Source organism: Coffea arabica, chromosome 5c (assembly GCF_036785885.1).
Source record: "Coffea arabica cultivar ET-39 chromosome 5c, Coffea Arabica ET-39 HiFi, whole genome shotgun sequence".
Classification (NCBI taxonomy): domain Eukaryota; kingdom Viridiplantae; phylum Streptophyta; class Magnoliopsida; order Gentianales; family Rubiaceae; genus Coffea; species Coffea arabica.
Genome location: NC_092319.1, coordinates 48,167,675 through 48,189,998, shown reverse-complemented (window position 1 = coordinate 48,189,998; position 22,324 = coordinate 48,167,675). Strand labels below are relative to the sequence as shown.

At 38.3% G+C, this 22,324-nt stretch overlaps 5 protein-coding genes across 16 annotated transcripts; 3 read left to right on the top strand and 2 right to left on the bottom strand.

Moving 5' to 3' along the window:
- Positions 1 to 591: 591 nt before the first annotated feature.
- Positions 592 to 2,625, bottom strand: LOC113690832 (glucan endo-1,3-beta-glucosidase 13-like). The gene is made up of 2 exons (XM_072051480.1): positions 1,133 to 2,625; positions 592 to 935 (listed from the first exon to the last, which is right to left on the bottom strand). Exons 1-2 carry the CDS (start codon positions 2,568 to 2,570, stop codon positions 901 to 903), a joined length of 1,473 nt encoding a protein of 490 aa, XP_071907581.1. The 5' UTR covers positions 2,571 to 2,625; the 3' UTR covers positions 592 to 900.
- Positions 2,626 to 7,939: 5,314 nt separating this feature from the next.
- On the top strand, positions 7,940 to 9,069 carry LOC113690545 (small ubiquitin-related modifier 1). Of its 2 annotated transcripts, none has more exons than XM_027208504.2 (3): positions 7,940 to 8,130; positions 8,558 to 8,707; positions 8,811 to 9,069. In XM_027208504.2, the coding sequence occupies exons 1-3, from the start codon at positions 8,056 to 8,058 to the stop codon at positions 8,874 to 8,876; spliced, it is 291 nt and encodes a 96-aa protein (XP_027064305.1). In that variant the 5' UTR covers positions 7,940 to 8,055; the 3' UTR covers positions 8,877 to 9,069. The 2 variants fall into 2 exon arrangements, with proteins under 2 accessions (XP_027064305.1, XP_071907580.1); XM_072051479.1 differs by lacking the exon at positions 7,940 to 8,130 and adding an exon at positions 8,163 to 8,409.
- Positions 9,070 to 11,619: 2,550 nt separating this feature from the next.
- LOC113690543 (endoglucanase 11-like) lies at positions 11,620 to 16,242 on the top strand. 2 transcript variants are annotated; one of them, XM_027208490.2, is made up of 5 exons: positions 11,621 to 11,919; positions 12,078 to 12,290; positions 12,647 to 12,847; positions 13,348 to 13,602; positions 15,323 to 16,242. In XM_027208490.2, exons 1-5 carry the CDS (start codon positions 11,686 to 11,688, stop codon positions 15,986 to 15,988), a joined length of 1,569 nt encoding a protein of 522 aa, XP_027064291.1. In that variant the 5' UTR covers positions 11,621 to 11,685; the 3' UTR covers positions 15,989 to 16,242. The 2 variants fall into 2 exon arrangements, with proteins under 2 accessions (XP_071907574.1, XP_027064291.1); XM_072051473.1 differs by lacking the exon at positions 13,348 to 13,602 and having other exon boundaries at positions 11,620 to 11,919.
- On the bottom strand, positions 15,225 to 19,213 carry LOC113690544 (uncharacterized). 9 transcript variants are annotated; one of them, XM_072051478.1, is made up of 4 exons: positions 19,050 to 19,213; positions 17,997 to 18,245; positions 17,710 to 17,862; positions 15,225 to 15,922 (listed from the first exon to the last, which is right to left on the bottom strand). In XM_072051478.1, exons 2-3 carry the CDS (start codon positions 18,186 to 18,188, stop codon positions 17,722 to 17,724), a joined length of 333 nt encoding a protein of 110 aa, XP_071907579.1. In that variant the 5' UTR covers positions 18,189 to 18,245; positions 19,050 to 19,213; the 3' UTR covers positions 15,225 to 15,922; positions 17,710 to 17,721. The 9 variants fall into 9 exon arrangements, with proteins under 9 accessions (XP_071907579.1, XP_027064297.1, XP_027064300.1 ...); XM_027208496.2 differs by lacking the exon at positions 15,225 to 15,922 and adding an exon at positions 17,026 to 17,512; XM_027208499.2 differs by lacking the exon at positions 15,225 to 15,922 and adding an exon at positions 17,026 to 17,512 and having other exon boundaries at positions 17,997 to 18,205; positions 19,050 to 19,212.
- Positions 19,214 to 21,227: 2,014 nt separating this feature from the next.
- LOC113690857 (uncharacterized) lies at positions 21,228 to 22,148 on the top strand. Of its 2 annotated transcripts, none has more exons than XM_027208944.2 (2): positions 21,228 to 21,452; positions 21,563 to 22,148. In XM_027208944.2, exons 1-2 carry the CDS (start codon positions 21,369 to 21,371, stop codon positions 21,863 to 21,865), a joined length of 387 nt encoding a protein of 128 aa, XP_027064745.1. In that variant the 5' UTR covers positions 21,228 to 21,368; the 3' UTR covers positions 21,866 to 22,148. The 2 variants fall into 2 exon arrangements, with proteins under 2 accessions (XP_027064745.1, XP_027064744.1); XM_027208943.2 differs by having other exon boundaries at positions 21,228 to 21,458.
- The last annotated feature ends 176 nt before the right edge of the window (positions 22,149 to 22,324 follow it).

Here is a 22,324-nt window from a genome sequence, read left to right as displayed (position 1 = left end):
CCCAGACCTGGTCACATAACTATTATTCCTCTTTTTTTCTTCTCTTCTCTTGCAAGAAGAACAAAGTGTGGGAAAGAGGAATGCACATATAATACGAGAATCTCTACACTTCCGTCTAGCTACAACTGCATCAAAGGTTACATACACTTTGCTGATGTTTGCGATCTTGTTTTTGAAGATTTTTGGCTTGTAACTGTAATTTCTTTTACTTTTTTTTTTTCCCCCATCTAGATATGGTTTTTTTTTTTTTTAATTTGAAGGAAAAGACAGACAAAAATAGTATAATGATTAAGATTTAAACAGGTCAGTAAAGTGGAATGGGCTGGCTCAGTGATATAACAACATAGGCTGGTCCAACTCCATGTTAAGATTGATGAACTTGGGCTCCCATTCCATTGTCAAATCTAATATTTCTTGTGAAGATTGATTTCTGCACGCTAGCCAGCCACAAGCTCTAGCAGAAAATCTGTAGTGAATTTTAATCTTGTCTTGAAAGCAAATACTTGTGATTTTAAGTCGTGGCAGAAGGAGAGTAAATTTGAAGCCACATACGAGGCACTAACCAAAAGCTAAGCACAGAACAGAGAGGAAAACTGGAACTTTCACGACATCTAATCATCAACGCACCAAAGAGTAGGTATTTAATTACAGAGAATCAGTCAAATAGCCATCATACCAACCCGATGTATAATACTACTACAATACTACTCTCTCTCTCTCTATAATAATAATAATAAAAAAATGAATTACTTACATGATAATTTTAAAAATTAAAATAGAGTCCCTGAAGCCAATAATAAATATGGCGCAGCAACAAAAAGTCTGACCTAACTCCACAATAAATCCCTATGTAATAAAGGAAGTAGAATCAGAGCTTCCATCGCAATGTCCCTGCTGCTGTCAATAGCCCGTGGGATAGTTGCACCTCCCATACTCTGCAGTACACACACATATAATTATCCGGAATCAAATTGGAGAATCAACCAATAATTACATTGCTACAGTGCTATACTTTGTAGCCACCCCTTCTTTAATTTTGCTCAATGATGGATACTTAAATATATATATATATATTTTTTTTATTAATTACTACTAGTAAGTATAGTACTGTAGTATTTTGAAGAGGACTTACTGGGAGATTGAGAGACCACGTAGGCTGCACCCCCAAAATAACAGGACCCACTTCTTCGTGCATTCTTCTGATAATAGCTATTGAAAGCGTATGATGCGTGGGCCACAAGGGTGTTCGGATTGTAACACGTGGCACCGCGCTGAATCGGACGGCAATCAGCAGCTCCTTCCCCGCAGGCATAATCCAGTGCGTCCTTCAGCTTCTCCTCCCCGGCATCTCCACTCGCCACGCACCAAGTCTGGCCCGCGGTGCTGGGGGAAAAATCACCACCGCTGGACGTGGACGGAGGCTTCGTCGCCACCCGACTCGTGTTCGACGGCGAAGCCGTGGGTGCCCTGGCCAAGGCCTCCAGCGTCAGCGGAACGTCGTAAACTTTCTGCTCGCTCGGATAAAAGAGCCCATAGTTCCTCTCGGAGGTGGCCCCCGTCTTCTGATTCTCATTGAACAGAGCAAACAAGTAGACGTTGAGCGGCTCGTCGGGTCTCAAAGGGGTCCCACCACCCGTAAGCACCCTGCGCACCAGGTTCCCGTTGTACGACGCCGCATTCTGCTGGCTTGCACCCGCTTCATTTTCGTCCCCCTTGGACGGCCACCCGGTTTCCGACACCGCGACTTTGACGTCTTTAAAACCCACCGCATTCATCGCTGCGAAAACGGCGTCGAGCTGGGCCTCGAGCAGGCTCTTGTAGACCAGCCCGTTATTCGGGTCTGTTACGCCTTTGTTGTTGCCAAACAAGGCGTAGTCCAACGAAATCGTGTCCGTGTTCGCCGTGTAAGCGAAGAACGGATACGCATTGACCATGACATACGAACCTGTTTGTTTCAAGAAGTTCAGCATCGGTTTGATCACCGGCTCAATCAGCTCCGACTTGAACGAACCGGAGGACGACGGGTACGAGGTTTGCAGTGCGCTGAGAGCAATGGGGGAAGATATCTTGATGGCGGAAACGTTGTACTTAACCAGCGAAGAGTAGACGTTTTTCATGGCGGGTACGAGGAAAGGAGTGGTGTTCTTGGGGTCCACGAAAACTTCGTTCCCGACGGCAATGGCTTCGATGAGAGTTTTGGGGTAGTAAGCAAGGACGTTGGACTGCACCCACGAGTCAGTGTAGGATTGGCCGCCGGCGGCGGAGGAAAGCTGTTCGTTGGGAAGTGCAACGGTCACGGAGATGCCGGAACCGGAGAGGGCTGAGAGGACATTGGAGTCTGTGTCGTAGAGCTTGACTTTAGTGAGGCCTTGGGCTTTGAGAAGCTGGACGACTTGGGGCGGGGACGGGAGGTCGTTGGCAACACGGCCGTAGTTGATGGCAACGGAGCCGCCGGCGGAGAGGGTGGAGGGGAGGGAAGAGAGGGAGATGAGGGAGAGGAGGAGGAGGAGGTGGTGGTGGGGGGCGGAGGGAGTTGCCATGTTGCTCTGAATCTTTGGGACGCAGAGCATCGAGGAAAGAATCTTTCCAAGGGGAGATTTCTTTTCGGCGTTACAAGTATTTGGTTCTAGTTCTATGGTGGTTTTATAGACGGAGGTGCATGGCACTTGCTAAGTTTACTTACCGTTGTGGTATATTTGGTCAGGGGGTAAAATAAAAGGATCGTGGAGTTAGTGGGGAAGTGTGTGTGGGAACGTAAAGATGATAAGAGGAGGTGGAATATTGGGGCAACGTGGCCAATTATTGATGATTGATCTCATCCAAATTGTAAAAACCAACATGATGGCCTTACCCCCATGAAATTGCCTGAATGTAAGCACACTGTCGAGTTGCAAATTTTACAACGAAAAATCAGAATTGGAAAGAAAAAAAAACTCTCACATTGCCTTACCTTGGAACTCACCTTCGTTTAAGTTCTCAAATTTGGAAAACGATTTCAAAAGTTTATCGGTCAGTGAGAGTTTACAAAGAGTACTTAGTTACCTTGGAAGTATGAATTGGTAAGATTATGTTGTGCCCAAGTGGACCCACATATTCTGTCGCTGCTATTTTGAGCTCCCCTAACTTTTCCAGACAAAAAAAAAAATATTGGGTAAAAATAACGGTGACGGGTCAAAGAAAAGTATGATATTGGGTAAAATGTCGCAATCTTGTTGGCCTACTTCCTTCCTGATTAATGTACATGCTTACAACACCAAGTCGGCTGTATGGTTTCCACCTTATGGACAAAATGTCAATTCATGATGATCTGGTTGAAATTATCTGATTTTTAGTCGTTTTTTTTCACCAATATGAACGTTGGACTCGATCACTTGCCAGCTGTGATTGGCGCTTCGCAAGAGACTTCAGTTGATGCTGGCCCAGGTCAGGTCATGTCATGTCACTGTACGGATGGAGACGCTACCCCATTTTTCTAATCGTGTAACGGCCCAAAATCTGCCGCACGGGAAATTTAAGTCAGAGTCTGCAGCCTCGGAGATTTAGCATGTTAAGTTATCGAACTCTTGACTGCTATTAGTGACATTCAAGACGAATTATAAGCTGCAATACAGAGTGAGAAAAGTGGCAAAATAAGGAGGGGGAATATTAATATTAATATTACTGTCATGTTTTTTGTAATGCTATAGGTGTGAAATAAAAAAGTAATTAAATTTATAAATTAAATTTATAAAAAGTACGTTTGTTTGTGATATAATCAAATAATTTCCTTCAAATAAGAAACTATCTGAACGCATTTAAATGAATAAAATACTCTATGCCTGTGGTGGCCCGAAATCATAATCCTACTGCTATTGCTCCATTTTTTCCTTGCTTTCATATTTCAAGTTGTGCATATGTGCATATTTCAAGCAGGGCATCCTGTGGGAGGTTTTCTATCCCACGTCGGTATTGGGGGAGAAAGGGTTTGGGTAGATAAATTCCTCACAGGACTTCAAAAGTTGCCGGCTTTTGAAGTTACTGTGGGGATTAGATTTATTTACTTAAATTCTTAATTCTGTAAGAAAATGTCAGAAAAAAAAAGTTGTGCATATGTCTCCATCAATTCATTGCTTCGAGGGAATAACAAATCTTTACTAAGGATGTTATCGAGTCGAGTTCGAGTAGTACAGTATTCGAGCTCGACCTTGAACTCGAACGAGTAAATAAATTTGGACTCGAGTTCGACTCGATAAAATAAAATTAAACTCGAACTCGACTCGTTTGAGTTCGAGTAAATATCAAGTCCGATTTACTTGAACTCGAGTTTTAAATGAAACCTATAAAATTTTTCTCAAAATATATAATATAAATATAATATGAAAACTTGATTAAACTCGTCGAGCACTCGAGTATTTATTTTTAGAGTTCGAACTCGACTCGTTGAATGTAACGAGTGGATCGAGCTCGAACTTGAGCTCGGTCAAAGCTTTTAACCAAGTCGCTCGCAAGCTTTGACTTGATTGCACCTCAAATCTCTATCCTTGGAAAGGAATTTATCATGAAAAAAATTTTCACGCTTTTCGTAAACATATTTTTCAATCATTTTTTTACCTCACATATATCAAATCGCTACAATACACTTTTTATTACAGAAACTCTAAAAAATACAATCTAAACACGATAGCAAGAAGAACACGAGCCAGATAGAGGGAAACATGTAGACCTGTTGGATCAATTCCAGAAAATAAGCCACTCGGTTGGTACTATACGAGGAGGATTGAGGTCGTTTGGTTGAGAATGTAGTAATACGTAATGGACCCTTTATATCAGCAGAAAACACGATGCTAACGTGGGAGGACCTCCAGGCCTCCACCCAAAAGAATAAAAAACCGTAGGAGGACCATTGTTTTGTTTAAGGCGCGTCTGTATCCACCAAAATGCTTAATTTCAAGGTTTTCGTCAACCACTAAAACCTACGTGGACTTTATCAAACAAAAGCCTGAAGATCATACGTGGTAATTGGCAAACTAATCACTACTAACCATTCCGACAATCAGACGTAACTCATCACATACAAAAACATATTCCGAGAAGAAGGATGAGAACAGGCCAAATCTCGACAAAGCCAAATCTTGTGTCTCCAGTTTTAGCCGTTGCTTTCGTCCTTCATGTGCAACGGGATGCAACCAAGACTGATAATTATTGGAAATGGGAATGCGTCAGGGCTCCGGCAGCCAATCAGGCAATTACGGTTTAGTCTGTATTGTGCATTATACTAATTGAGTTTTTCTTGGAAAACATAATTTATTGTGTATTACTGTCTCAGGCAGGAGAAACATGATTAGATTATGCTTGTTCTTTATTGTACCTCAAAATCCGGATGAGATGGATAATTTACAAGTTTAACACTTTTCGACTTGAAATAAAGATATCCCGTCAGCACGGCTCTCCAAAACCGTAGAAATTTTCACGAAAAAGGGAACTCATTTCCTATCTTTTAAGCTTAGAAGTCATCTCCTAAATGAATCAAGTGATTGATTATAGAAAATCTCCTGCCTTTCTTCCTTTGGCGTTGTCTGACCACACTTTATCCCAAAGTCGGTAGAGGCAGTTGAGAAAATGTGATTTCAGTTTAATGCTTTCGCCAGAAGTGGTGTGGTGAATTACTCCACGACTTGCCATTCCTGTAGCCCTGTGATGATCCTATTAAGCCTAAATAAACTCTCCATCAGTTGGTGGGCTTTCCCCTGGCCGGTATTTCTTTCTACGCAAATTCGTATTTCTTTTTGTCACCTTCGAATGCTTTCCGAATAGTAGGTGCAACTTATATCCTAGAGAAGTTGGACAACACTCCCTTTGGAACAAACTGTTTTTTGGGAATATTTTTAAAAAATTTCACTGTAACAGTGTATATGAAAAGTTTTTACTATAAATATTTAATATATTATATGAATGATATATTTTTTTGATTTATTTTTATTTGTACATTACTGTAGTATTGTATTTAAAAATTTTATTTTTGAAAAAAAAAGCCAATCAGATTTTTAGATTGTGACTTGTGAGTGCATGGTAAAGTGAAAATCAATATATAAGGATGTAGATGTATGTTTTGATATTTATGCGTTTTCTTGCGTAAGCCTTTTTGAGTATTGAATGACAAATAGCTACGCTTGTGCAAATACATAGGTGATAGGTCGGCCGAGATTGTGACCTCTGCTCCTTCATTCATCATTTGATCAACTACCAAAACAAGACAGTGGCTAGTCTGTTTGGGGGGGGGGGGGGGATTCATTAAAATTCCGGCATGTCGGCCTACTTAGTGCCTAAGCTAACAACCCAACGCGGGGACGATGAAACCACTGGCCAATGGCTCAGTGGTCACTGGGGAGGGATTTAATTTCCTCCTTAGGCTGTGTTGATAAGGGTTCAAATCTCATCAGCAGTAAAAAAAATTTAAGAATTGTGCCATAGCATTTTTTTAATTTAGTTGAATCTGTATACCCACTAACCCCTATAACAGTCTCCTTAGCCTCCCCTTCCTTCTAGATTAGGATAAAGTAGGTTATAACTCAAAAAAAAAAAAAAAACAACACGGGGACGATGGAATGGGGCGGCATTGCTCTTGGATCTCCATAAGCGGTTGCACTTAATGCTGCCAGGTTATGCTACTACTAGTTTTCTATCTTTTGCCAGTTTGGCAAACAAGTTTTTAATTAAATTTGTCAGTAACAACTTTAAATACAGTTATTGTTAAAAAAATTTCAAAAAATTTAAATTATGTATATTTTAAAATATTTAAAAATTTACGCACTTCAAAATTTTTTCTTATAATTTATATAATAAATTATAGTAAAATTTTAGACAAACATCCAAAAAAAACTCATTTGTCAAATGGGACCCAAGATTTGATGAAAAAAAATTTCCTTTTTGGTGAAATCTGGCATGTTATAGTTGGTAAGCATAGGCAGGTAAAAAGGAACGGTTGGTTTTCAACTATTGCTAACTACTAAAGCGTGCGTGACTTTGATTGAGCGGATGATCACCAATGCCCTTGGTGTTTGTGGCAAGGTCAATCGAAGTTCCGCGCTTTTGGGGTCGGGAAGGAGGAGTAGGTAACGGGCCTTCTCGCAAGTACGCGTACTCTTTTGTGGTGAGAATTTAATCCATACTTGCGGATAACTCCCATGGGCGGACAACAATTGGTCCATCAAGTAAAGCCTTGTTCAGCTTTGGATTAGTTATAGCAAAAATTAATTAGTAAAATTGACACTAGAGAGCAATTAGAATTAGTAAAAGCTAATCTTTTATTGATTCTAGATTTTAGCCTTTTTTGGTTCGTAAAAGAAATTTATATTTTAATACAAACGCAAGCAAGAACATTTTTAAAAACTGCAGAATCTATAATCAACTACAATAATCCATCATGAACAAGAGCAGGAGTTTTTTTTTTTTAACGAGCAAACTTCAAGCATTATATAAAGAAAAATGGGGAATCGATAGGATTTGAGAGTCGAACCAGGAAACTGCGGAATTGAAAGAGCCCTTCGGCTAATGTCCTGGCTACCTCAACCGGTATTTACATTAGTAAACCATGGGATTTCAACAAAAAATTGTTACTTGAGTCAACATGTTTCAAAGAACGTTAGAGCTCATTGGGGAAGTTGAAAAGAATTCGTGCGGAGATTCCAAGAAATTGGGCTTTTCGTGGAGCACCGACACTACCTAATTGGGCCAGTTGATATGATGATTGCTTTTCTTGGAGCAACGAGATTTCCTACTTGGGCCAGCTTATATGACGATTTAGTCCAAACAGCATCTTTCACGGGCCAGGGCCATACGCACATTTTGCATGCGACAGTACAAACCTTTTTAGATAACCAATCTCGCCCATTGATCATGTTCTGCCCCACTACATCTTAGCCGTCCACTTCCCCAATTAACCCAATTTCACCCAAAATTCACATCAACATTTGGCAGTGCCCCGCTTTTCCCCGAAGTTTCTACATCAGCGGCGGCGAACTCAGCGGCGTCAACAGCGGCGTCAACAGCGGCTGTAATTGGAGGAGGAGCTGGAAAATGTCAGGCGTCACTACTCAAGAGGAAGATAAGAAGCCCTCTGAGCAACACATTAACCTCAAAGTCAAGGGACAGGTCTCCTATTATTTTGGCTTTTGTATTTTTCTGTATGTTTTATGTTTCATAATCTTTGTCTTCTAGCACGGTATAACTCCGTTAAAAGGGGTTTCTTTGTTTTCCATTTTCTTTCTTAAACAGTTAACGCGTGTAGAATGTCTGTCAGGGTTTCGTTTTTGTTTTGTAGTACTATGTTTCTAAAATTAAGTTATTTTTAGGAATTTGATTTTTCTTGTGTTATTCTCCGAATGTTTGTGGACTATATTATACATGGATCTGTGCCATGTTCGAGTTAAGGTTCCTAAGCTAAATTTCGCTTTACTACTTGGTGTTTTGGTGCTTCAATTTCCTGCTGGCATTTAAGCTCTTGGCTAACATGATCAAAATATTTGCATTAATTTTTTTTGGCCGTTGAGCAAGTAGTCGATGACGGTGGTTTGTGTAGGATGGGAGCGAGGTGTTCTTCAGGATAAAGAGGAGCACACAGCTGAAGAAGCTCATTAATGCTTACTGCGAGAGACAATCTGTGGAACTGGGCTCCATGGTATTCTTGTTTGATGGCCAACGCCTCCAAGGGGAGCAGACTCCTGAACAGGTTACTTTCCTTCTTTCCTTTTAAGATGTCTTTCCAAGACACTACTGTTATGTAATTTGCAATCAATCCATTTAGTTTTGTTTACATTTTATTTTGTACACAGGTGAGTATGGAAGATGGTGATGAGATTGATGCTATGCTGCACCAGACTGGAGGTGCCTTTGCCTAGGCATTGATATGATGGGGAATCTGGAAGGCTTGATGATATTGTAAATTTGTAATATTAAAAATTGAGATGGTACTTTTAACCTTGAGGGCTTTTATATGTATCTATATTAGTAGTTGATGATGGATGCTAGAGGTGCTGTTCTGGATGTTTCACGTTATGACATATAGTTACCACGTTTGGTAATTATCTTTTAGATTCGATGCTTTTTCATCAGTGTTTCAGATTTTTCTTCATTTTTTGTTGTTGTTGTTGTTTTTCCTTGGCATGGTGCAGTTTTTAACTTGTGATTATGTTCTTCTCGTTTGTTCGCCTGTTCTGGGGATGAGGGCAGATGAATATTTCCGTCAGCAAGCTTCTCCGGAAGCTAGCTGGCTAGCCATTAGATCAAAAGGTGTTGTTGGTACAATTTCATGGTTACCGGATTCTGGGAGACTGAGCGACCTAGACTAACTGCTTGCTGTCCAGGGAAGGAGATGTAAATTGAGCGTCCTAATGTCCTATTGCAAGATGTAAATTGAGCATCATATCATAGGTTGTCATCATAGATTTGTTGGTGGTCAAAGCCTGGGAAGTTCTGACCACATTAGTCATGGTATTTGGAATGAAGCCCTGTTCTGTTCTGTTCTGTAAAGTACAGAACGAGGAGAAGGGTTTCTAGGTGGACGCGGGGCTGGAGCGGTTGTTCTGACAACCGTTCCGGAAGGCGTAACACCATTTGTACATGGTGTAACATCATCTGTACAAGTATAACAATTGAATAACAGTGAGTAAAATAAAACAACATTTTTGTGGGTTTCGCACGGCATGAAAATCGAGTTACAAGACGTGATCTAAGCCGCACAAATTTTTGAGATTTCATCCAGACCGTGAACTGCCTGGGACGGTTGTCTCTGACAATCGTCCAGGCCCCTCGTCCTTTCTAAGTCAATAATTCTGAAGACTCGAAAAAGTCCTTTGCAGGTATTGTGATTCGGGTCCTTTCTAGGTCAATAATTCTGAAGACTCGAAAAAGTCCTTTGCAGGTATTGTGATTCGGGTGGGGGTTACATTTCAGACTTCAAGGATAAGCATTTTCTTGAGCAGTAACGACTCCTCTGCTTCATTGTATCAATGGAATGTAGTTGCTGGGAACACCATTTGCATATTTGTTTTAGTACCAAACTTGACTGCGTCGTAACCTTGGAACACCATCTACATCTTCCATTTGGATTGGAAGTTGTTATAAAAAAAATTATACTATAGTGATGTGATGTGACATATGTAAGATAGAAATCTGATTGGCAAATGTGTCAAAGAGATTATTTCAAGAAAAAAAAATCCATGATAATTTACAATCCAAACGTGCTTAGTTTGGGAGTTGGATTTTGGAGAGGAGAAAAGATAAGTTTTTCCGTTGTTCGGAAGTTTCAAATGAGAAGAGAAGTGGATACAAATGGTGGAATTTTTTTTTTGGTATTTTGGTTAAAAAGCTCTCCAAAAGTGGAGATGAATTGAGAGATAACCAATTAAAAAGCTTGATAATTTTTCAAAAAAGAATTTTAAACAACAAAATGGTAACGCCTGAGTAATCCAAATCATTCAATCTTTCATTCATAAAGTCCCATAAAACATAGAAACATATCTACGTCACTTCTCTTCTTTTCTTCTCTCTTGTAAGTTGTCATCTTGCCTCTTTTCTTCTGCTTTTTTTTTTTTTTTTCAAGTCTAAACTCTCAAACAAGCGCAAGAGTCGTTCTCATTGACGAGAAAGGACCTTCTGCAGAGTGCCACGTCAAGGCCAGGAGAAGAACAATCCTTTTTGAACGGACAAGAAAAGAAAAAAAAAAAAAAAGAAGAAGAAAAAAATAGAAGGTGGACAGGAAATAGGAATGGAAGAAAGATGAGGACCAAGGATTACATCTGATTAAAAAAGAAAAAAAAAATGCTACATCCCTATGATTGGGAAAAGAAAACTGCTTAATAATATATTATAGAGTATTTGTGTAAAATAAATGTATCGAAATAATAGTCCAGTGGAGCTGGCTAGGGAATTATAGGTATACTTACTCGCGCATGGTAGTAGATTCACAGTTACGAGTTGGTGGAACAAGCGCAATGCTATATACATACGACCGTTGACCGCGGGCATAATGATCTTGTTCAGTAGTTCACAGTGGAATAATTTCTTTGACGGAACCAGCACGTCCTAGTCATATTGATCCTCCTGTAAGAATTCCTTTGTTTGGATTCCATTTCTCTTCAAAATAAAATTTTTTTTTTATGTTTTTCCTAAATATATTTTTTAATCATTTTTTTTATCTCACATACATTAAATTATTATAATATTTTTTTTTCTACAAAAACTTCAATAAATAATAATTCAAACGATTTACGAAAAACAACCAACAAAAGGCTATGACCTCGCTACCCTCCTGAAGTGTTCTGTTTAGATTGATCATTTTTTTAAAAATAAGTTTTTCAAATATAATATTACAGTAATACATAATAATTTAAAAAACATCTCATCCATATAATATATCAAATATTTCAAAAATTTTTTATAGTAAAATTTTTTCATATACAATACTACAGTTAAATTTTCGAAAACACCCCAAAAAACAGCTAATCCAAATGGAGTAAAAAAGGGGAGGAAAAAGAAATGGAGAAAATTTAAAATTCGAAAATCTAAAAAAAAATAAAATAAAATTAGAGACATAAGCCACGTAATGGCACAAGCGAACTTTTAAAGAAGTCACATGCCTCAGATGTACATACGAAGGCGAAGAAGAAGAGGGAAAGGTGGAAGTGACTCAAAAGCTGAGAGAGAGTAATGGAGGAAGACAGGAAATGCAAAGCTCCCAGGCGATGGGCTGCCGCTCTAGTCTCCATCTTTGCCTTCTTCCACCTCCTCCCTTTCTCTGAATCTTCAAACCTTTCCCGTTACAGAGAAGCTCTTTCAAAAAGCCTCCTTTATTTCGAAGCGCAACGCTCCGGTCACTTGCCTTACAATCAGAGAGTCCCTTGGCGACACCATTCTGGCCTCACCGACGGTTTGGAACAAGGGGTTCGTACGACCACAATCTCACCTTCTTCTTCTTCTTTTTTCTTCCGTCACATTCTACTTATTATTATGATCATATACGGTACAGCATGTAATTGGAACATTACTTAAGATTTTCTTGTACACTTTTTTCATGTATTAAAAAAAAAATATATATATAGGTGGACTTGGTAGGAGGTTACTATGATGCAGGGGACAACGTTAAGTTTGGTTTGCCAATGGCCTTTACCATTACGATGCTTTCCTGGAGCGTCATACAATACGGGGAAGAGATTGCGGCCGCGGGCGAGTATCGCCACGCGCTCGAAGCAATCAAATGGGGGACTGACTACTTCATCAAAGCACATTCTCAGCCTCATGTCTTGTGGGTTCAGGTAATTTATACCCATTTTTACTGCACCCAATTATTAAAAAATAAGTGACGACGAGGCAAGCGATTCAAATTTCAAACTGTTTTTTCTTTTTAAGCAAAGAAATTATGCCCATGTTGAAAAAATTATGGACTTGTCTAAAGTCTCTGTATGTAGCAAGACATGCTAAGCCGTATCAAATGTTCCCTCACGCGCAGCATTCTGCCCCGAAGAAATTGCTCCAATCACGCCGGAGACGTGATTTTATTCATTCACACCATAGATTTTTTGCGTGGGTCCAAATCTTTTCTGGTCAAATATTTGTACAAACAAACTACTGTTTTTGTCCTAAGCATGTCAAGTTAACGTTGATCCTTCAGGTGGGTGACGGGGACACGGATCACTACTGTTGGCAAAGACCGGAGGACATGACGACGTCCCGAAGAGCTTACAAGATTGACGAGGATCATCCGGGTTCGGACGTCGCCGGAGAAACGGCGGCTGCAATGGCGGCAGCATCCATTGTGTTTAGGAGAACCAATCCTCATTACTCCCAACTTCTGTTGGATCATGCGCAACAAGTAAGTTGAGTTCAGTTAGTTAATTAATGAGGTTGTTATGACTTGTTAGTTAGAGGGATAGGTACGTTGGGTTTGATTGATCTTCAGTAGATTAGATTCAACTAATTACGTACACAATTCAGACTACAATCTATGCCCGCACGCAAATGCAATTCAATTCAATTCAATTCAGACTGCTCGAATAGAATATCTTTGTGCTATGCCATCAGATGATAGCGACCAACCAAACTGAACTAAAGCAGAATGTCTGATTAATATATACAAGTAATGGTATAAGTATTTCTTTTGGAGGTACCGTTCAGCTAATCAAAGACTATATGATAGCAAGGCAACTAATAAATTTCTGTCTCCTTTAATTTTAAAAGTGGATTAGTAATTAACTTACTGTATCAATGGTCACAGAAAAAAAACTGTGATTTGAGAGTTTTGCAACTACACTGCACAACACACATGCACATGCATATGCACAGATGTGGGGTTTGATTAAATTCGTTGCGCAGTTGTTTGAGTTTGGTGACAAGTATAGAGGGAAATACGATAGCAGCATAGGGGCGGCGAAGGGGTACTATCCGTCGGTGAGTGGTTACATGGATGAGTTGTTGTGGGGAGCATTGTGGCTGTATAAGGCCACCGACAGGGCAGATTATTTGAATTATGCAATTGGAAAGGCTCAATTTTTTGGTGGGATCACTTGGGCCATGCAAGAATTCAGCTGGGATGTCAAGTATGCTGGTGTCCAGGTTATTGCTGCCATGGTAAACTTGCTTTTTCCCTCTTCCCATGTTTTCCACTGCCTCATCCAAGACCAACACACTTTAGTTATGGCTCTTTTTAGTCTTCATAGTTGGCTTTTTCCCATTACGTGTTTCACTGCATCGTTTCTTTTGCTTTCAGTTCAGAAATCAACCAACACACTTTAGTTTAAGGTTTAAGGTTTTACGTACAGAGCCCATGTGAATTTCATTTCATATCGGAAATACTACCACCACTGTGGTTAAATCATCATTTGATTAAAATGATGATATGGTGTGGGAAGGACCTGCCCATCCGCCGCCATTAATTTTACTGTTAGGTGTGGGAAGGACAAAAGGATGACCCCTCCGACCTCCAGAATCCAATAATCCAAAAGATTTTATGTCTTTCTCTGCCATCCACATTATTTGAGCGGCAAATAGTAGTAGATTGGGGTAATGAGCGCAAGACAGAATTAGGAAAGAAAGCAATTAAAACGTCACATTATGATTGTTAGATTCATGCACAAGATTCGCACAGATTCCATGACGGTGGGGAAGAATTAGTTGTTCTTAGGGTCCGTTTGCTTCAGTGCAAAATATTTTCCGAAAAATCCTTTCCAAAATTTCCCAGTGTTTGGATGCAATTAGACCACTGAAAACCTTTTTTTTTTTGGGAAAATGATCTGCATTCTCTTGTGGAAAACAACTTACACAATAGATCTTTAGAAGTTATTTTTTCCACTTGCCATGAGTTACGAACCTAATATTTCAAACTGCCTATTCGTATTACCACTACATATTCTTATGGAACCTTGCTTTCTAGTTTGGAAAAGAATCAGTTTATGCCTTTAAGAATGATAGACAACGTAGAGCGGAGTACTTGCATATAGGGCTGCAAACGAACTGAGTCGCTCGCGAGTCAAGCTCGATCAATATCGAGCTCGAACTCGAGTTCAAGATATTAAGCCCAGCTCGAATATATATATATATATATATATATATATATATATATATATATATATATTATTTTTTTATTTTAAGAATATATATATTATTTTTTATTTTAAGTATATATATTTTTTTATTTTAATAGTAAAATTACATATATATTCTTAATATTTTATTATTTATTAAGAAAAAAAATATTATTTTATTTATTTTTTAAAAAATAAAATAATTGATTGGAGCTCGAGCTTTAAATTGTTGGCTTGTCGAGCTCGAGCTCGAGTTCAAGTTCACTAAAATTAAGTCAAGCCTCAGCTCGATTAGGTCAAAACTCTACTCGACTTGACTCATTTGCAGCTCTACTTGCAGATATTCTGTCGAAATGACATTTTAAAAATTAACCAAACATCAGAAAAGCATGAAACATCAAAATATTTTCATGGAAAATGTCTTTTACTGAAAATATTTTCTCATGGAAAACATTTTACGTCGAAACAAAGGGACCCTCAGTATAATGATAACGGGGTCGATTTGCTAATGGCCCTATTTGTATCCCAGACTGGGTCGGTCAGAAGGGAAAGCAAATGGGATTCATCCCATACATTCAATACTGCATTGAAGGTAAAAATTAGAAATTATTTTCCTTTTTGTAACTGATGAAGCTTAATGGGGATTGTGATTTATGCACTAGGCAGCACTAAATACAACAGCAAATCAATACTTGAATAAAATTGAAAATACTTTTCCCTGTTTAATGGCTTTTCTACAATTTATCCATACGTTTCCTTTCATGCAGCTGGGCATGAAAAAAAAGCATGAAGAACACAGTCAGATTCTCCAAGAATACCGCTTCAAAGCAGAATACTACATCTGTGCCTGCCTGAACAAGAACAATACAACCAATATACATCGAACCCCAGGTGGCCTCATCTACATCCGCCAATGGAACAACATGCAGTATGTTTCATCTGCAACATTTTTGCTTATGGCCTACTCTGATCATCTCCGAGCTGCCAATCAAAAGCTCAATTGCCACGGAGGAGTCTTAGTGGGTCCAGATGATATATCATCCTTCGCAAAATCACAGGTTGATTACATCTTAGGCTCTAATCCGATGGCCATCAGCTACTTGGTTGGCTACGGTTCAAGGTACCCCCAGAGGGTGCATCACAGAGGAGCATCCATGGAGTCTTATAGGAATAACAAGGGATTTATCGGCTGCACACAAGGTTATGATAACTGGTATGGACGCCAGGAATCAAATCCTAATGTCCTGGTGGGAGCACTGGTAGGTGGACCAGATATTAAGGACCAATTTAGAGATGGTAGGGAAAATTATGTGCAGACAGAAGCCTGCACTTATAATACTGCGCCTCTTGTTGGAGTTTTTGCTAACCTGCATGCATTAGAACAGAAGAATACTAGTCACGTTTTTGATCCTCCGTTAATTGCTTCAAGCTAGAGACCATGTACAGTAGAGGAGTCAAAAGACAATCAAGGTGCCGTTATCCCACCTCAAATAATCTTTGCAGATTTGAAAAAAAAAACCAAATGTTATAGGAAAAAAAGAAAAGAGTGACAAATCTTGTGTGAAATTTTGGTGTTCAACATCCTTGTATTTTCCTCCAATTTGACTTGGAGATCATTATCATTTTCTATGCTATACTTTGAGCAAAGGGCTACTCGAATACAATGGGTTCCACTTGCAATTCACCACCTTCAATTTCTACCACTACCCAACAATTCTGAAGCATTAGAACAATCTCAAAAGTTAAAGACAAGCATGAACTTCCCTTTACCAGCTTTAGAAAAAAAAAAAGAAAAGAAAAGAAAAGGGCTAAGTAACCAGATAACTACTAAAGATTACTGGTATCATTTCTAAACCGTCATTCACCACCTTCAACTTTCTCAGAGATTTGACCAGATTTAAAGCCCGTTCAACAAACAGGGTTTTCTATATAAGCTGATGCATCGAACGATTTAACATACACCAGGCCATGAGCGAAAATATAACATATCTGCTTTTCTTTTGTTTCTCTATCTCAATTCCTTGGTTAAATGAGCTGGAGTTGCTCTTGTTTCTTGGCTGGTGTTCAAGGTTGGAGAAGGAAAGAGAGGTTTTCTGTTTTTCCTTCTTGTTGTTTCTCGGTTTTAGCCAACAGAGGAAGTGAATGGAACGTGGTTTGTTTTCCTTTCTTGTTTTCTCTCAGCCAACTAAGAATGAAGCACTAGCTTTGATTCTTCCATTAGTTCCTCCACTAATGCTTGGACACATGTGAAGGCAAGTATCTTCCACTTTTTCTTTTCTTTCTTTTTTTTTTTTCCTAACACCACAACATATTCTAAATAATACTAATGGTTTACGGTGTAAAAGGGTTTTCTACAAACATGAGTGCCAAATAAATCCGACGGTTTAGTCCACTAATCTATGATCTCATTCCAAAAGAAAAAACCTCTCATGAAAAAAGCATTAACTGCCTATGTCTCTGCAGTCTGAACTAAATTTGCAACACTTCAAATTTTATTCATCCGCCAGGAGATTACAAGCTTTAACACAAGTTCGGCCACTAATGAAACTTCTGTTCTTCAAAGATCTGAATCACAATCAGTACTATGCTATGTATCTGCAGAACAGAGAACATTACATAAATGGAAGGACCAAACCAGAGAATTACACTAATGGATAAGACAGCAAATAAACAATTGCACGTTCAACTACATCGGATAAAGAAATGAAAACAGCACAATGAAGCATAGAATCTTATACACGAGCCTTGTATCCAGCCCTCTTTCCTTCCTCCCAAATTCGATATCCTGTTTTGGTCACTACGTCATGTTTCAAGCCAGACAATTCTATTGCTTTGCGTCACATTTTAAATAAGACAATTTGCAATGACAATCTAGCTGCAGGAGACAATCTTCAATCTATTTCTCAAATCAATACGATTTCTTCTGTTCATCGTCATCCCCACTTATCTCATCTAACCTGAAATTTTACAAACATCATCCTGATATAATTTGTAGAGAAAAAAGGTCCAGCACTACCCTCACCAACCGCAAAACACATCACCATTTTACCTGTAGACACGTTATTAATGCTTTATCTACCTTCAAAAGTGTGCTTCTGTGTCTGTGTTCACTTGTATGTAGAGAGATTAAAGCAGAAAAATAAAAGAAGCATGCCTCGAAGAATCTCTAAGATAACTGAAAGGATTCAGTCTTTGGGGCTGGATGATGACTAATAACCAACGGTGGTCGCAGAGCTCTGTGATTAGCCTCTCTTCGTTTCCGAGCCTCGTGCATTTCCTTTGTCTCAATTGCAACCAATCGTTTTACCTGATATGAACCAATACACATAACAGAAAGAATAGTAATGACTATTTGCAATCTTATTGAAGAATTGTCAGTTGCCAAACCAGAGTATGACCACATAAGACAAATATGCAGTTGGATCAAGCTAATTTCAGAACCTGCTGAAGCATTCCACGAACTGTAGGAGTATTTTTTCGCACAACTGTGCGGTTGCATTTGCGAAGGCGCAGCGCCTCTAATGTCCGCCTATGGAGCTCCCTGGTTCCAGGGATACCCCTAACAAGGGTTATGTAGAGCTTATCACTCCATTCAATCGGCACGCAAGCTTTAAAAGCCTTGAAAGCGCTCATTTCTTCCTGGTTGAGCACTGCTGTCCAGTTTCCAGATTGATCAGTAACTGAGTGTGGCTGTAACTTGGCAGGTCATAACATAAATTATCTTATTAAACCTAGCACTCAACAATAATCTGCTAGCCAAACAGGCAAAGCGAGAAAGAATTTGTTACCGAAGTGGTTAACAAAAAAGAAACTGCTTTGACATTTGAAACTGACAAGCAAATTAATGTGCTAGTAACTCTAGGGTGTTCATGAGCCTAATCAGTTGGACACAATGTTAAAGCTTGGATTAATTTTTCATGAGCATAATTTTGCAGAAAAGCTTTGCTTGGTTCTTCTATATGCAAATTCTCAAGTGTTATCCTTGTCAAGCTGAGCCTGAGCTTAAATAATTAAAAAGGAGCAAGAAATCTTGCTCGCGTTAGATTTGATTACTTGACGAATCAATTTAGAACATATTCTCATTGAACAGAGCTCCAGTCTAGTATTGACAATTGAATAGCATGATTATGTTTTTCAGCTGTAGCTAAATCCAAGTGCCAATCACTTTAAACTTGACGTAAACCAAATAAAATCCAAATGAGACTGGAAAAAGTTTAATTCCCCAAATTTCTAAACCTAGTAACTTGATAAAAAAATTTAAAAAAAAAAGAGAAAAACTCTATAATCCAGAATATCCGTTTCACCAAAATCCCCAATCAAACAAGTTTATTCGGCTAAGCACAAAGACTCAATTTTTATTCACACCCCATGTTTACAAAGTAAGAGAAGCGCACAAATTTATTAGTGCATTGCGAATGCTGCTATATATGATGTAATTACTCTTGAACATCCGGATTAATAAAAGGGCAAGAAGAGAAGTACAAATGATGTTACCCAAGTGGTTTCCGAGTCCTGGGAGTTTCGGTTGGAGCAGAAGACGGGTGAGGTTTGTATTCCGGCTACAATGAAAAGTTTGAAAACTCGACTCTTGAGAGAAAATGGGCTCACTACTGAAAGGTCTTGGTCCCACCTGACTGAGATAGGTTATAGGTCGGACTAGAACTCAAATACTTACTTTTTCTTTTTTTATCCTACCATCCACCATTCCTTTTTTTTTTTTTTTTCTTGAAGTAACCATCCACCATTCTTCGCAACCTTTTTAATTTTCATCTCTAATTGTGAGATACAAGATTTAAACTTAAATCCCTCCCTTCAATTCAAATTTTTAATTTGTGAATAATAATTTTCTTCACTAATATATGTCCAATATCCGTAACACAAGATATGTCAGTATAATTGGAACCAGCAGTTGATTAAAATAGTTGATATATAATAAAAAATATAAAAAAAAGTTATTTATACTTCCATTTTTTGTTAATCAGACACCCGCTATCATATTAATCATATAAATTTTATTTATTAGATTATATGATAAAATAAATGGTGAAAGTACAAATAATAAAAAATAAAATGTAAATAACATTTTTCAAACATGTACATAATAGCTAGGATATATACATTACGTAATTTACCCATCAAAAGCTACGAAGTAGTAAGGTAAATCATTCTCGTTCAGTGAGCACCAAACAAAGATGATGCATGATCAAGTGACATGCCACCTGATGCTTATCCTTCCTTCGGCACCTTTCCAGGCTATCACATTGCGTACTACTCAGTATACGTAATTGAGGCTGCGTTTGTGATTGTTATTTGGGATAATTGCAGAAACCTCTCGTGAGATTTCCAACAGTTGTACTCACCACTCTTAAGGTTTGAAAAATAACACTAACCTCCTCTAACATGAATTTGGGGCATATATAGTTGACATAAGATATGATAAATTTACCTCTGTATCCTAAGAATTTAACATTTGTTAGTAAATAAATTTGGGGCAAAAAAATTAGAGTAATAAACAAGTCTAAGATAGCTAATTAAACAAAATTAACATTTACTTTATTAAGCACTATAAGTGCACTTACAAAATGGCACCAATTGATGATCCAACATAGTGTCATTTTATGATTGACAACACTTGAGAGAACAATTCAAATAATATATTTTCTACATAGAAGAGAAGCAGAAGCAAGAAATATGTAGGAGAAATAAACCTCCAAAGAAGGCTTCATAGAAGAATAAGTTTTGGTGGTTTTGGTTGGATTTATTTCATCTCATGCATTCATGAAACAAAAGAAGAAAGAAAGTAGAAATCAAGGCAAAATCTGAGGATTTTTCTGTTAAAAATTTGTGACAATCAGAAGATGATAGGTAAGTAATTTTTTATCATCTCAATTTAATACACAAAATTGTGGTGTTAGTTATAGTATGATAAAATTGTTGTGTTGATCACGAGAGAGCATAGCTATGTACGAAATATAGTAAATAGTGTAAAATCAATATACTATAAGGATTATTCTTTTCTACACTAACAGTGTATACACTATCAGCATTTGATGAATGACAATTATGTAAAATTTGAATTTTAAATTCAATTTTTGCACACATGTCATGAATTCAACAATGATAGTGTATACATTGTCAGTGTAGGAAAGATTTACTCATACTATAAGGATTAGCATGACAATAAAAAACTCTCTTGTACTGATCAAAGATGAATTTTCTTGATTGATCAATAGTTTCTTTATATGCTTTAGAATATCAGATTTTTGAACACATGTTTGTTACTTCTTGTAGCTTTTACTGCTGCCATTATTCTTTTTGCACATATATCCTCTAAGTTTCACTAATTGTTCTCATCTTTAATGTTTTTCATTCTTTTACTAATACAACCTTGCAAGAGGCAAAACGAGTACAAATGAAACAAAATTATTATCTCACTTTTCAAAAGATTTTTTTTAATGACACTTTCTCTAACATGGGCTAAAGTTGCCATCAAAATCTTAAGTTCAGGGGAGTTAGTGCTATTTACAAACCTTAGAAGAGATGAGTGCAACTATTAGAAACCTGGGGGGAGGTTTCTGCAATTATCCTTAAATATTTTTGCTGCCTGCCACGTGGCAGACTACTGTCTCCAAGCTATAAGCTTTGCACCAGTGACTTGCTGGCCTTAGCAAGTGATGAAAAGGTACATAGCCAATTCAATTTCTTTCTCATTATTTTCAATTCTTCTGGTGCTTTAGGATCACCGAGACAAAAGAGTAATCAGGATTTGTGTAAACCAACAATTCTCTTTCTTCATCACTGCTCGAATTCAGTATGGGAGGCAAACTTCTGCAATTCTATAACTTGTCACAGACTTGCCGAATCAGATATCTACCTGTCAAACCCATTACCTTCAGGGTACAAGTAATCATCTAATTCCTTCCTGTTCATGCCTTTTTTTTCCTTTGTTAAGTGTTTTAGTGTTTGCAGTTTACCTAAGACTTGGTTTGTCTGGTGATGGTGACCAGATGTATAGCCAACTTAGCAAGCAGGGACAGAAAGAAAATGGTTCAAAAAAGAAACCAGACCACCACCGAGATGGCCGTCCAGCGGAGAGAGCAGCTTCGACGGCTGAAGAGTTCAGACGGGTGGCGGAAGAAAAAGCTCGCCAGGGAACAACTAGTCAGACCGTAGAAAAGGAAGCTGATGCGTTTCAAGAAACCATGGCTGGTGACACCAGTTTTGAAACTGTGAAAGAAAGTTTCAAGAAGCCTCCTGGTAGGGGAAACATCCACAAGACGGGTGATGAGAGTGATCCCGTGGAGAAATAATCAAGTCTTTGCAGTTTTCCAAGGCTTTTGTATACATGAAAAAGAAGTCAAGTGATCAGTCAGAACCCTTTTTGTGTTATGCCTAGACGTTTGATTCTAGGATTTTGTTCTTAATTAATGTAGTATTTAAAGTGCTATATGGTCCAGTCTTTGATTGCATGGATGTTTGGTTTGTTCTTGTTCTGAAACACTAGGTGAAATGGCTTTTTGTATGTAATATTTGCGAGATAAACTGCAGATCTTTTCATACACAGTGCTGAAAGAAATAATTGCTTTTATCTTATTTTCAACTCCGTTGAAAATGGATGACCATCTTGTATTATTACTACTGCTACTACTACTACTTGAATAGAGAATTTTCAATCTTCCTATTCTGGATGGACGTATGTTTTGTTACAGATTAAGCAACGCCATGAAAAATGATATAAACTGCAAGCAACGTGGGGAAAGTTGGAGCAA